This window comes from Psammomys obesus, unplaced genomic scaffold (assembly GCF_907164565.1).
Source record: "Psammomys obesus unplaced genomic scaffold, mPsaObe1.curated_primary_1811, whole genome shotgun sequence".
NCBI lineage: Eukaryota > Metazoa > Chordata > Mammalia > Rodentia > Muridae > Psammomys > Psammomys obesus.
This window is the reverse complement of record NW_026586173.1, coordinates 13,159,288-13,173,430: the sequence shown is the minus strand read 5'-3', so window position 1 is coordinate 13,173,430 and position 14,143 is coordinate 13,159,288. Positions and strand designations below refer to the sequence as shown.

At 52.2% G+C, this 14,143-nt stretch overlaps 1 protein-coding gene across 2 annotated transcripts; it reads left to right on the top strand.

The window, feature by feature from the left end:
• The first annotated feature begins 1,244 nt into the window (after positions 1–1,244).
• On the top strand, positions 1,245–12,445 carry Cnn1 (calponin 1). Of its 2 annotated transcripts, none has more exons than XM_055601374.1 (7): positions 1,245–1,371; positions 3,134–3,255; positions 6,296–6,362; positions 7,365–7,502; positions 7,685–7,795; positions 11,471–11,617; positions 11,705–12,445. In XM_055601374.1, the coding sequence occupies exons 1-7, from the start codon at positions 1,309–1,311 to the stop codon at positions 11,948–11,950; spliced, it is 894 nt and encodes a 297-aa protein (XP_055457349.1). In that variant the 5' UTR covers positions 1,245–1,308; the 3' UTR covers positions 11,951–12,445. The 2 variants fall into 2 exon arrangements, with proteins under 2 accessions (XP_055457349.1, XP_055457350.1); XM_055601375.1 differs by lacking the exon at positions 1,245–1,371 and adding an exon at positions 2,288–2,376.
• Positions 12,446–14,143: the final 1,698 nt, after the last annotated feature.

Below are 14,143 nucleotides of genomic sequence, written 5' to 3'. Positions count from 1 at the left end.
CTTTCTTTTTAATTTTTCATTTCAAATAGCCCAGGCTGGTCTTGAACTTGGTATGTAGCCAAGGATGACCTTGTACTTCTGAACACTCTGCCTCTACCTCCTGGGTTCTGGGATTACACACACACACACACACACACACACACACACACACACACACACTCACTACTACCAGGCTTGCTTTAAGTGGTCTTTGGGATTGAACCCAGGGTTTTGTGCATGCCAGGCAAGCACTCTACCAACAGCTCACCCTTTGACATACTTTTGCATGATATTCATGTGTGTATGTCTGCACACAACAGAGGTCAGAGGATAACTCGCAGGAGTTCGCTCTTTCATTCCATTATGTGAGTCCTGGGATTCAAATTCTGGCCATCAAACTTGTTGGTAAACACCTTAACCCATACTAAGCCATATCACCAGCCTTCCCTACCATCTTTTAAACTGAACTAACTTTGTGTGTGTGAGAGAGAGAGAGACAAAGACAGACACTCACTCTCTAGCCGAGGCTGTGCTGGAATTCACTATGTAGCCCAGTCTAGCCTCAAACTCTCAGGTGTCCTTTTGCCTCAGGGTCTCAAATGCTGGGATTTCAGGTGTGGGTCATCAAACTAGCTTAGATCTAGGTTCTTTGCTGCCCCAAGTCCTTATGAGGGACTGGAGAGGACAGACTTGGGTGCCAGATTCTTTGCAGAATAAAGCTTTGCTGAGGCTCTCCCTGTGCCAGTCCTTCTCCTGGGCCCGCTGGAGGTGACATATTGCTTTTCTGACCTTTACAACACTCTGATGAAGCAAGCTCTATTGTTAGCCCTTCTGGAGATGTGGCAATAGAGACCATAGAGAAGGTTACATGTAGAGGGTTAGTGTATGGAGATCAGTCACATCACCCCCATGTCGGGTGGGAGGGTAGGGGCAGTCCTGCCTGGGGATTGAAGAAGGACAGAGATCAATGACCTCTGAGATAAGGAGACACAGAGATGGGACATAGACTGTTGGCATGGAGAGGAGGGTGGAAGGGGGGTGCCCTTTATGAGCAACCCCCCTCCCAGAATAAGGCAAGCAGCCCCCTAGGTGGAAACAATGACACAGTCAGCTCCAATACCAAGGCCCTGACATCACGAGGTGGGGGTGGCCAAAGCGTGTGTGTGGGGTGCCACGCCCCTTGGCAAGCCCTGGTGGCCAATGGGACAGGCTTGGAAGAGCCCGGGGCTGGCTTCTGGAGCTTCAAAAACGTGCAAGGAGGGAAGCGGGCGCAGACAGAAGCTCAGCTGCCCAGTTGCACTCCTCCCTCTGCCAGAGCCCCTGGCCAGCATGTCTTCTGCACATTTTAACAGAGGTCCTGCCTACGGCCTGTCTGCTGAAGTTAAGAACAAGGTAAGGCCGGTGTGGGGGAACTGCCTAGCCTAACCCCTGACTGACAGACACCCTGCCAGGACAGAGCCCTGCTCCCTGAACCCCCTCCCACCTGTGTCACGTGTCTTAAGATCTAGAAGAGGGAAGGTAATGGTAGGGGCTGTTTTTTGTTGTTGTTGTTGTTTGTTTGGTTTTTGTCCCTGCAATATCCCAGAGCACCTCCGTTACTTGAGGGGTGAAGTAAGGGGACCCCACCATCCATAAGCAGAAGTAATCGATGTGCTGCAAAGATTCCCCACCTGCTTGTTGTGACCAGAGTCTTGGGATGTAGGCAGAAGGGACAGACCCCTGCCTTAAAAAGAAAATCAGTTCTGCATTTATGCAGAGCTATAAGACTCTTCCTGCCATGGTTGGGTAAACTGAGGCTTAGAAAGGAAAAGCAAAGAGCTAGGGTGTCAGGTAAGGGAGAGCCAAACCCTCTCCACAGCCGGATGGGCAAACTTCTCTGGCCAGGGGACTGCACAGAGAGGGAGAGGCGTCCCATTTGACAGAAAGGAACACTGAGGCACTTTCTTTCCAGGGTCTCACAGCAGGAGCTGTGGGGAGTGAGGAGGAGCAGGGGTTGGGACCTGAATCCGGCTGGGATATCCTAGGGGCTGGAGTTGGGGGAGAGAGGGGGGCGGGTGCTCTGCGGGAGACTGATGGCAGCGCCGCCCCCTCCCCCCAGCGCAGGCCCCAGAGCCGCAGAGAAGCCGCCGCGCCTTATAAGGCGGCCTTGGGCAGCCTGGGCCCGTGCTATATAAGGGCCGGTTTGCTTTATAAAGCCGGGCTGGTGAGGAGGGGGGCGGCAGGGACGGGGCCAGGTAAGGGGCTGCATCCCTCCTCTCCCCACCCAGAAGTGAAGCATCCCCCTGTCTCACCATCATCAGGGGCTGGAAGGCCAGCATGCACAAGGATTGCAGAAAGAACGTGAAGCGGCAGGAAGGAGACAGGAGAGCGAGCCAAGAGGAAGATAAGAGCTAAGAGGTTGAGAAGGGAGCCTGCCGAATCCCACCCCCTACTCGGGAAGATGGGATCAAAAGGGGACCTTCAAAAGCCATGAGCCCCACAGCTGGCTAGTCAGGCCTTCGAGGATGGGGTCCCTGGGACTGAGTAAAGAATAATGTACAGAGATGGGGACAACGAGAGAGACAACGGGGGGGTGGGAGGGGGGGTGAGGACAGGCTTAAAGAAACACAGACAGGCAAGGGTTCAAAGTCGGACAAGATGACCCCGCGTCTAACCAGAGATTCTATGTGATGGCCTGGCCTACACTGAGACAGCTATGAGAGCAGCCAGCGGTCCCAGGAAACCAGCACCCAGGGGCTCCTTCTTAGGGTGCCTCCCCACCCCCAGTTTAAGGCATCTCCTCTCTCCACAGGAGAGTGGAGGGGGTGGGGCTGGGTCAAGGGAAGCTAAGCCCCAAGTTTGGCTTGGAGGGGAAACCGAGGAGCCAAGCGCCGCCCCCCCAGCTTCAAGGATCTGGCTCTCCAGTCCCCTCTTGTCTATTCATTGGTGCCAAACCTCAGAATGCCCGGAATGGCCCCCTGGGCAGGTGCCACTTCAACCCTGGCCCTCAGCCTCCCCTCAGACCCACCCCTCCCCAACCGTGGACACTAAGACAGGATTGCCTTAGTTGGGATGAGGTAGGAGATCCGGGCTGGCCTGGGCCCCTGAAAGCCAAAGGCACTCTCTGTTGCCTGCGTCCTCATCACCTGCTCTGCGTGGCCCATCTCCTCCTCAGCTGGCCCAGAAATACGACCATCAGCGTGAGCAGGAGCTGAGAGAGTGGATTGAGGGGGTGACGGGTCGCCGCATCGGGAATAACTTCATGGACGGCCTCAAAGATGGAATCATCCTTTGCGAGTGAGTGACATTCTCAGGGTGCAGGCCCTGCCCCAAGCCCAACACCCCACTCCACGTAGCCCCCCAACATCCCTTGATGATCCCAGGCCTGGAGCTGGATAGATGTTTGATGTCACCTACATTCCTTGAGAGGCCCCAAAGACTCACGTGTGCCAGTTTCACAGGCAGAGGTGACTGAGAGTCACTCAGGTTAAAAAACACAGTACCCAAAGCCTCAGCCAGCACAGTCTACAGGTCAGGCCCGTCTGTGGATTCCAGCAGCATAGCTAAACGGCGGCAGCCAATGGCAGCTGTTTACTGCCAGTTTTAATGACATCAGGGTGGTGCTACAGTAACTTATGTAGACCCTGGCTTCCCGCTGCCCTCCTCACTGGGGAAGATGGAAATCCTCACCATGGCTTGGACATACCTGTGACCCCAGCCCTGGCAGAGCTGAGGTAAAAGGGTTCAGAATGCTACATCAGCCTGGGCTGCATAAAAAGACTGTTTCTTCTAAAACTAAGAAGGCTGGGGGTGTAACTCAGTACGTGGGGTGCTCTCCTAGCATGCAGGAGGCGCTGGGTACAATCTCTTGCACAGTATAAAGCCAAGTATGGTGGTGCAGACCTGTAACACATTAGAAGTGGAGGCAGGAGAATCAGAAATTCCATGTCACTCTTGGCTCCGCATTGAGTTTGGGACTACAGGCCACAGGAAATCCCGCCTTGCAAAAAAAAAAGCAACAGAAAACCAACAGTAGGGCTGGGGAGAAAGCTCCGTCTGTAACGGACGTGCTGTATAAGTATGAGGCCTGGAGTTTGACCCCCGGAACCCAGGCTGACACAGAAGTCATGCTGGAAGAGGTGTCGTAGCAACTGACAGCATTTGGTCATGAAGAACAGAGTTGGCGCCCCGACATCCATATAACAAGTCAACCATCCCTGCAAATGCCAGCACCCCTGGCTTAGAGGCTTGGGAAGATAGGCGGAGCACTGGGCTTGATGCCCGGTGAGAAAACATGAGCCCCAGGTTCAGGGAGAGACCCTGCCTCAAAAGAATGGGCGGAGGACGATAGAGGAGGGCACCTGGTGCCATTTTCCGGCCTCCACGCCGTGAACAGGTGTACACAGGCATCTTTATCCTCAGCATATTTACTTATGTGTGTATGTGTGCCACAGCATGAGTGTAGAGGGTGGCAGACAGATCACAGTGTCAGTACCACGTGAGTCCCAGGCGATCAGACACAGGTAGCCAGGCTCGGCGGCAAGCTTCTCTCCTCACTGAGCCATCTCACCGGCCCGGTAAATAGATCTGGAAAAAAAGAGCCAAGCAGATCCCAGGTGTTCATTATCCGGCCAGGCTGGCCTAGTGGGTAAGCTCCAGGCCTGTCTGTTAACACAAGGTGGGGGCTGGCGCGATGGCTCGCTGGGTAAGGCACTGCCTTGCAGGCCTGGCAGCCTGAGTTCCATCCCTGAGGACCCAGGGAAGGACTGACTTCCACATATGCAGCCACACATACATGCCCCCACCCCATCACCGAGGTGACGGGCGGCTGGAGGATGACAGCTGAGACTGGCCTCTGGCCTCCACGCACACGAGCTGCACACAGCGTGCGCACAAACCGACAAACGGTCTCTGGCACCAGGTACAAATTCCTTTTTGTACATGTATTTGGGAGTGTGAGACGGGCCACCCGTATTCTATGTGCACCTGTGCAGGTCAGAGGGCAAATGGTGGGAGGTGGTTCTCTCCTCCTACCCAGGATTCGAGCTCAAGTCCTCGGGCTTGGCAGCAAGCGCCCTTACCCACTAAGCCATCCTGCTGGCCCCCTTCTTTAAAAAAAACAAAAAAACAAAAAAACAAAAAAACAAACAACCCGACTTTATTTCTATGTGTGGGTGTTCTGGAAGCATGTGTGTCTTCCTCTGGAAGGGCGGCCAGTGCTCTTCACCGTGGAGTCATCTTTCTAGCTCCCCCTGTCATTCTTTTTTTTTTTTAAAGACAGGGTTTCATGTAGCAGAGGCTGGACTTGACTACCTCATCCTCCTGCCTCTGTCTTCTGAGTGCTGGAGGATAGGCTAACATATCCACACTCTGCCATCCCACCTCCACCTAATGCTGGGCGAAGTCCTAAGCCCAGCTGGGGCCTTGTCTGCTTCTCTGAGTCTGACATCACGAGTTACAGCTTGCCCTTGGGCAGCTTCTCAGGGATGTGGTACAGCTCACCTTCCCAAGTTCCAGACGCTGCGAAGTAGGGGGTGTATCTTGTTTCCTTCTCGTCTACCAGAAACAAGGATTTGGGACATGCTGGCCCGCAGGGCGCTGGCTCATCCTGAGTACAGAGCCAGGGTGAAGGTACAGTTTAGTGTAGGACATTTGTATAACAAGACTGCCGAGTCCCAGCCCCGACACCTACACGGCTAATGGACCAGCCGGCCATTTCCTTACTGATTCATGGAGTAAGCGTTTGTAGAGCTCCTGATCGATACAGGCCTTTGCTCTAGGCACCTGGACAGTGAACCAGACTCCACGAGGAGCCTGCAGAGGGAGCATTAGTACCAGTGGGAGAAATCACTGGTTCCATCCATACCCAGCAATATTACCAGCAGGAAAAGAGATAATCGCATTCATGTCGGGAGCAAGAGAGAACAATGGAGAAAACCCCAGGGGGCTGGTGATTGACTCAGGGGTAAAGGCACCTGTCACCAAGACGGATGACCCGCGTTTAGTCCCCAGGACCCACATGTTGGAGGAAGGAACGGACGCCTAAAAGCTGTCCACTGATTTCCACACATACCATGACACATGCATGTACACATGCCAGACACATACAAAAACAAAACAAAACAAAAACCACTGACCTTTGATCACAGAAAAGCCAGGACATTTAGCCGGAGACAGGATTTTCTGGCTGGCACCCCAGTCTAGCTGCGCATAGTCGCATCCACCGTAAGCATGAGCTAGGTACAAAAGTATCCCCTTCCAACTGTCGCCTCATCCAGCTTGTCCAGATCCGGAAGCAGCCGGACTCACCTTCCCCGTTCCCCCTTCTCTTTGTTAGATTTATCAACAAGCTGCAGCCCGGTTCTGTGAAGAAGGTAAATGAGTCAACCCAAAACTGGCACCAGGTAAGTTTAGACGCAAGTTGCTGGTTTGTTTCCTGTTTTAATAATGAGGATTGAACCGGGAGCCTTGAGGGTGCTAGGCTGGAGCTCTGTTGGCGAGACATGCTTCAGCCTCTTACTGGGGCATTCTAGGCAGGGTCTCTACCCCTGAGCCACACCTAACCATTCGTTTCTATTATTGGTTTTATCATAAAACTCCCCTCACAGTCAGGGGACAACTCTGGTCTTGGTCCTGTCCCCCTACCTTGTATGGGACAAGGTCCTCCATCTCTTCATTGTTTTGCATTGAGTACACTAGGCTAGCTGTCTCCTGGCCCTGGACCTGGCCTCTCCTATGTCAGTCCTAGGATGACAGACATTCATGCCATGTGTCTGGCTTTCACTTGGTTTCTGGAGGTTCAGACTCTGAACCTGACGCTTGCACAGAAATTTTTTTGTTTTTCTACTTTTTCTTTTGAGACAATAAATACTACTGCTTTTGTTTTTGTTTTCAGACAATGTCTCACTAAGTTGCCCGGGCAGGCCTTAAATTTGTAATCCTTCTTTAGCTTCCTGAGTGGATGGGATGACAGACCTGTGTCTGTCATTAAGCCTGCTTATTAACTTGATTTTTTTTTTTTAAGATTTACTTATTTTACATATATAAATACCCTGTCTGCATGTACACCTGAAGGCCAGCAGAGGGCACCAGCTCTCATTCTAGATGGCTGTGAGCCACCATGTGGTTGCTGGCAATTGAACTCAGGACCTCTATGAAGAGCAGACAGTACTCAACCTCTGAGCCATCTCTCCAGAACCCTGATTTTTTTTTGAAAGATTTCTTTTTACTTATTTATTAGTGTGTGTGTGTGTGTCTGTACACTTGTGTGGACAAGTGCCCACAGAGGCTAGAAAGAGGCCTTGAATCCCTAGGATCTGGAGTTACAGGAGTTTCATTCACTCCGTTACCCACCTGCCCCTCAGCCCTCCGCCCTCACATCCCTGACATGCCCTCCTTTCCTACAGCTGGAGAACATAGGCAATTTTATCAAAGCGATTACCAAGTATGGGGTGAAGCCCCACGATATCTTTGAGGCCAACGACCTGTTTGAGAACACCAATCATACACAGGTTCAGTCCACTCTCCTGGCTCTGGCCAGCATGGTGAGTGTGGGGGCCGAGTGGGCACCGGGCAGGGGCTGGGGCTGGCCTGAGGTCAGATGTCCATAGGGACTGAGGCCGCTGAGCCTCACCAATGGGTACAGGCGGGCGTTGGTGGGTCACTGAGGGACCTGAGGCCTGCTGGAGACTCATTCATCTGCTATTCATTCCTTTGCCCCATGCAGGCCAAGACCAAGGGAAACAAGGTCAATGTGGGGGTCAAATATGCAGAGAAACAGGAGCGGAGGTTTGAGCCCGAGAAGCTGAGAGAAGGTCGGAACATCATTGGCCTACAGGTAGGGCCTCCTCATCACTCCGGCTGTTCTGGGCAGCCCAGACCCTGCAGGCTCTGGGGGTCGGAATATTTGTATGATCAGGCTGGGAACACAGGTCAGCGTCAGTGTTTTCTATTTAGTAACTTGCTCCCTCTTCTCATAGTCCTAAGTAGTTCCTGTTTTTAACAGGCCCTTAAAATATTCTATTTATCTTTACATGTGGGGGGGCTTTGCCTGCATACATGCCCATGAGCCACATGCGTGCCTGTTACACATGAACACCCGAAGAGGACACTGGATCCCCTGGAACTGGAGTTCTAGATGGTTGGGAGTGGCTGTGTTGGTGCTGGGAACCAAACTCAGGTCAGAGCAGCCAGTGCCCTTAACCACTGAGCCACCTTTCCAGCCTCTGATTTTCTATTTTTTTTTTTTTTTAGATTTCAAGCTGGGGGCGGTGGCATACCCCTGTAATCCCAGCACCTGCAGAGGCAGACGCACGCAGGTGGATCTCTGTGAGTTTGAGGCCAGCCTAGTTTACAAAAACAAGTCCAGGCCAGCCAAGGCTACATAGAGAAAGCAAGATTAAAAAAAAAAAAATTCTTCTGTTTGCCTGCATGCATGTGTGTGTCAAGTGTGTGTAGTACATAAAAATAGAACAAGAGAATATTGGCGCCCCTGGAGCTAAAGATTGCTGTGTGTGCTGGGAAGGGATCCTCTGGCTACAGCCAGTGTTCTTGACCACCGAGCATCTCGCCAGACCCTGTAGAGAGATAGAGAAACTAAAGCCTGCAGAAGGTAGCATACTACTTTTTTTTGTTTTCAGTGTTGGGAGTTGAGTCTAGGGCCGCACACACGCTAGGCAAGCACCTTCGTTTCCTCTCCAGCCTTCTTTTACTTTTCGTTTGTGTGCATATATCTATGGATGTGGGTATGCACATGAAGGTCAGAGGTCAACCGTTCCCGTCACTCCTCAGGAGCCATCCGCCTTGCTTTGTTTGTCTGACAGGGTCTCTCTTTGTGGTCCTGGAGCTCACTCTGTAGGCCAGGCTGACCTCAAGTGCACAGAGATCCGCCTGCCTCTGCTTTCCAAGTGCTGGGATTACAGGTGTGCACCACCATGCCCAGTCACCTTGCTTTTTAAGGCAAGGTCTCTCGTTGGGTTTCCTAGTTTGCATTCCGATGCTGTGATAGAGCAACAGTAGGAAGAAGGGGCTTATTTGGCTTGCATGTCCACATCACAGTACATCACGGAGAGAAGTCATGGCAAGAATTCAAGGAGGGACCTGGAGGCAGGGACTGAAGCAGAGAACATGGAGAAACATTGCTTCTTGGCTTGCTCAATTTTCTTAGATAATTCAGGACCACCTGCCTAGGGAGGACACCACCCAATGGGCTGGGCCCTCCCACGTCAACCAATAATCAAGAAAATGTTCCATAGTCATGCCCGCAGACCTGATGGAGGCAACTCCTCAAGTTCCCTCTTCCCAGGTGACTCTAGTTTGTGTCAAGGGGACCAAACCTAACCAGCACAGCTGACCTCTCATTAACTTGACACAGACACATCACTGTTTCCTTTCTTGTTTATTACCAAAGCCCTCTTTTACCGGCATGGCACCCTGCGTGCACCTGATCTTTATTCTTAAGATTTCCTGTTAATATCACAATATAAAACAGTGTAACTTTCAAATTCTCATAGTCTTTAAAGAAAAATCAAACACTTTAAAAAATATCCAAGGTATCTAAAGGTGGGCTTCAGCAAAAGAATTTTTAAAGTAAGTACTTTAAAAATTTAAAAGGAAAAGAACAAAGGCATGAAACAATTATGCTTAGACAAAATTGGACTTCATCCGCGTAGCTCCAAACCTTGTAGCTCAAATGTCTAATGTCCAGGACTCATGATCTTCTGGGCTCCAAAGGGCTTGGGCAACTCCACTTCTCAGGCCCTGCCACCTACAACATGAGCTTGTCTCCCAGGCTCAGGGCGCCTAGCACCACACCTGTGCTGCCCGTGGTGGTTCCCAGTTCTAGCATCTCCAGTATGCTGGAGGTCACCATTGCCACCAAGCCTGCACCTCCACCACCGGCTTCTGATCCCCGTTCAGGGACTCTGACCCTGACTCATGCTACAAATCCTCCGTGACTGCCACGGCAGCTGAGGCTGTACCTTCATCAATGGCCTCTCCTGGACTCTCAGGTCTAAGCCTCAGTTGCTCCCCATGATGCCTTCAATCTTGAAGTTAGTTTTTTTTTTTTTTTTTTTTTTTCCAGAGCTGAGGACCAAACCCCCGGGGCCTTGAGCTTGCTAGGCAAATGCTCTACCACTGAGCTAAATCCCCAACCCCCCATCTTGAAGTTTTAATGATACCAAAAACAGTATCACCAAGGAGACTCATACACATTACCGTGTTCATTTGCCAGCTTGAGATGCAGCCTTGGCCCTTCTGGACCACAGCTTTTCTGTGCCAGCCCTGAGAAACACTCCTAGATCTCATCTCAAGGATGCTGGTGGCTTCTTAATAACAGCTGATTTCTCAGCCCCAGCAAACCAGCATCAATTGTCCCAGTAAAGCAAAGGTTTCACTTCAGTGGTGCTGGATTCTTCCTCCTCTTTGAATTACCTTGTGTTCATGAGTGTTTTATTAGCATGTACGTGTGGCACATGTGAGCGCACTACCTGGGGGTAGAAGAGGACACTGGATCCCCTAGAACTGAAGTTCCAGGTGTTTGTGGGCCACTGATGGGTGCGGGGAATGGCAACAGCGTGCTTCGCAAGAACCACTGTGCCATCTCTCCAGCCCCCTGGTCTCCTGTAACCAGAGCTCATTCTCAAGCCCCAGCTGACCTGACACCACAGGTTCCTATTTATTTTGTGTGTTTTTGGGTGTTTTCCCTGCATGTTTGTGTTTGTGTGTGCACTGTGTGTGTGTCTGGTATAGTGAAGGCCAGAAGACAACATAAGATTCCTCAGAAATGTGAGAAGGATAGAACCGGTTCCTTTTCCATGGAAGGCAAGAGCCTGAGACAGGGTCTCCTATAACCCGGGTTAGCCCTGAATTTACTATTCAGTCAAAGCTAGCCTTGGGTTTCCTCTCTCATCCCCCTGCCTCCGCCTCCTGAGTGAGTTTTCATCCTGATACAGGGTCTTGCTAACTTGCTCAGGCTGCTGGTTGGTTGGCAGGCCTTTACCTGACCATCGGCTTTCCTCAGCCTCCGCATCGAGTAGCTAGGACTAGAGACCTGTGCTAGCAGCCCCCGCTTGCCCTACCTCCTTTTCTCTTTTCATTTGTTTTGTTGTCTGAGACCAGATTTCGCTGTCTGTCTCTGGCTTGCCTGGAGCTCACGTAGACCAGGCTGGCTTCAAACTCACAGAGATCCACCTGCCTCTGCCTTCTCAGGTTCTCCCCTTTTCCTAAGTGGTCGCAGGGGTCGGGCTCAGGTCACCAGGTTTGGAAGCAAGAACTTTTGCCCACCAAGCCATCTGTCTCTCGGGGCCTGACCTTCAGATCCTCTTGGCATTACAGCTGTGGGCCACCACACATGGCTGTAGTTCCTTTCAGCCAGGATTCCAGTTGACAGGAGGTGGGCCGCACCTTGAACCTCAGAGCCAGGTCGTGCAATATTTCCACTGTTTCTGGCTCCTGCTCTTGCGGCTCAAGGGGATACCCTGTAATCCTTACTGATTAATCTCTTTCCTAGATGGGCACCAACAAGTTTGCCAGTCAGCAGGGCATGACGGCCTATGGAACCCGGCGTCACCTCTATGACCCCAAACTGGGTACAGACCAGCCCCTGGACCAGGCCACCATAAGCCTGCAGATGGGCACCAACAAGGGCGCGAGCCAGGTTTGTGTGGTCGGTGGGACACCTAGTGAGGCGGGGGAGGGGAAGGGGGCTGCTCCCGCTGTGGCCTGACCACTGTTCCCTCCTCAGGCTGGCATGACTGCACCAGGCACCAAGCGGCAGATCTTTGAGCCGGGCCTGGGCATGGAGCACTGTGACACACTCAACGTCAGCTTGCAGATGGGCAGCAACAAGGGGGCCTCACAGAGGGGCATGACGGTGTACGGGCTGCCCCGCCAGGTGTACGACCCCAAGTACTGCCTGACTCCAGAGTACCCTGAGCTGGGCGAGCCCACCCACAATCACCACCCGCACAACTACTACAACTCTGCCTAGGGGCCCCCAAGGGGCTGGCTGCTGCTCTTGGCTGGACCCAGCTGGCCCAGCCAACCCCACCTCCTGCATGGCGTCCCCCAGCCCCCTGGCACCTGCCTATAGGGTTACAGTTTGGGGAGATCAGGCCGAGGAGAGCAGTGGGAAGAAGGGGGCCCCTCATCCCTGTAGCTCTGGCAGGGCCCAACACAGAAGTGGGTGTCCCCAGTAGCACCCAAAGGATGCACTGAGTAAAGCTATTTCAGCTGCCCCCTTTACTCCCTCACAGTGAGTACCTCCCAGAGCCAGAAACCCTCCAAGCGAAGCCCCCAGAACCCAGGCTTGGCCTGACCCCTGCTCCTTTCCCGCAACGGGAGCAGAATGCATGTCTGGAAATGCAGTGGACACACACAGTTTGGTTTTGCAGTGACTGGCGTTCGTGGATGTGACAGCGGCATTTGTAACTTGAGCACTTTCTTTTTCTATTTCACTGGAGCACAATAAATGGCTGTGACATCACCTGAGTCTCAGGGCCAGCTGTTGAGGAGCGTGGCTTAACCTCCATCACTGTCCCACGCATATGGGGGCCCCAGGATACCAGGGCCAGTGAGATGGCTCAGAGCTAGTAAAGGCACTTGACACCAAGCCTGATGACCTGAGTTTAATCTTTGTGACCCACACGGTGGAAGGGAATTGGTTTCTGCCACGACCTCTGACCCACAAGTCATGTGTCCTGTCCTTAAATAAGTATGTAATTTAAAAATTTGATAGATACTACGGTACTCGTGGTCCGGGTGATGGTTCCTGGTTGAGTAGTTAACCTTGGGACATGGCTTTCTGTATGCCTGCCTTAAGTTCATGGTCTCTCTCTCTCTCTCTCTCTCTCTCTCTCTTTTGTTAAATATTTATTATGTATACAGTGTTCTGCCTGCATGGATGCCTGCATGTCAGAAGAGGGCACCAGATCTCATTATAGCTGGTCATGAGGCACCATGTGGTTGCTAGGAATTGAACTCAGGACCTCTGGACAAGCAACCAGTTCTCTTAACCTCTAAACCATCTCTCCAACCCCTCTCCCTTCTTCTTAAAACTGAATCCCATGGGGTGGTAAGATGTCTCAACTGGTAAGGGTGTTTGCTGTTAAGTCTGACAACTTCTGGGTTTGAGCCCCAGGTCCTAGGTGGTGGAGAGAGCCAGCTCTCGTTAAACTGTCTTCTACCTCTTGCCACAGCATGCATGCACCCACCCACACAAATAAATTTTTTTTCTAAGACAGGGTTTTTCTGTGTAGCCCTAGCTGTCCTAGAACTTGCTCTGTAGACCAGCTGGCCTTGAACTCACAGAGATCTGCCTGCTTCTGCCTCCTGCTAGGATCACCACCATCCAGCAATAAATGTCTTTTAAAACAACAAAAACTAAAAACCCAAAACTGAGTCCCAAGGCTGGCCTAGGATCCTGAAAGTCTAGACAGGCCTCTGACATCACCTTGCTTCAGCAAAGACCCTGTTCTCTTGAAGAAGGCCCAAAAGCCACCAGTTAGCTAGTCAGGACTCACAAAATGGGAAGGGGCCCCCAAGCAGCTTCTTTCACACACCATCACTCCCAGGACAGAGGCTAAGGCCAGTATCCTTGGAAACAACAGGAATCCTGCATGTGCAGACACATAGAAACTGGCCTCACAACCCAGGCACCCTGGCCTCCTTTGCTCTGGGGAGGCTGTGTGGAGCGCATGAGCCTAGCCCAGGCTTGGCCTGTCCGGTACGGTGGCAGTGACACAGGGCTCTGGTGTCAGCACCGGGTACCCCTTCTACTGAGGATCCCAATCCAGGAACCTCTCCACCACCACCCAAGTGTGAATCAGGGGTTAAGAATGATCTGGTAGTCCAGCCTAGTAAGACACCACTCCTGGGTCAGCTTAATGCCTGCCTTGGCTGGTCACCCGCCCTGGGGTGGCCACAGAACCAACTGATGCCAGGTTGTTTCTTCTGTGTACACAAATGTGTGTGGGCATGAGGGCAGACGCCGATGTCATGGCATCCTCAGTTACCCTTCACTTTATTTTGCAGACAGGGTCCTCCCTGAACCCAGAGCTCACTGCCTTGGTGAGGTTGGCAGGCCCACGGACTCCAGAGATCTGTCCATCTCTTACCCTAGTGCTTGGGTTACACAGGGATGCTAGGGACTTCATCTCAGGTGAAGTACTCTACTGACAGCCAT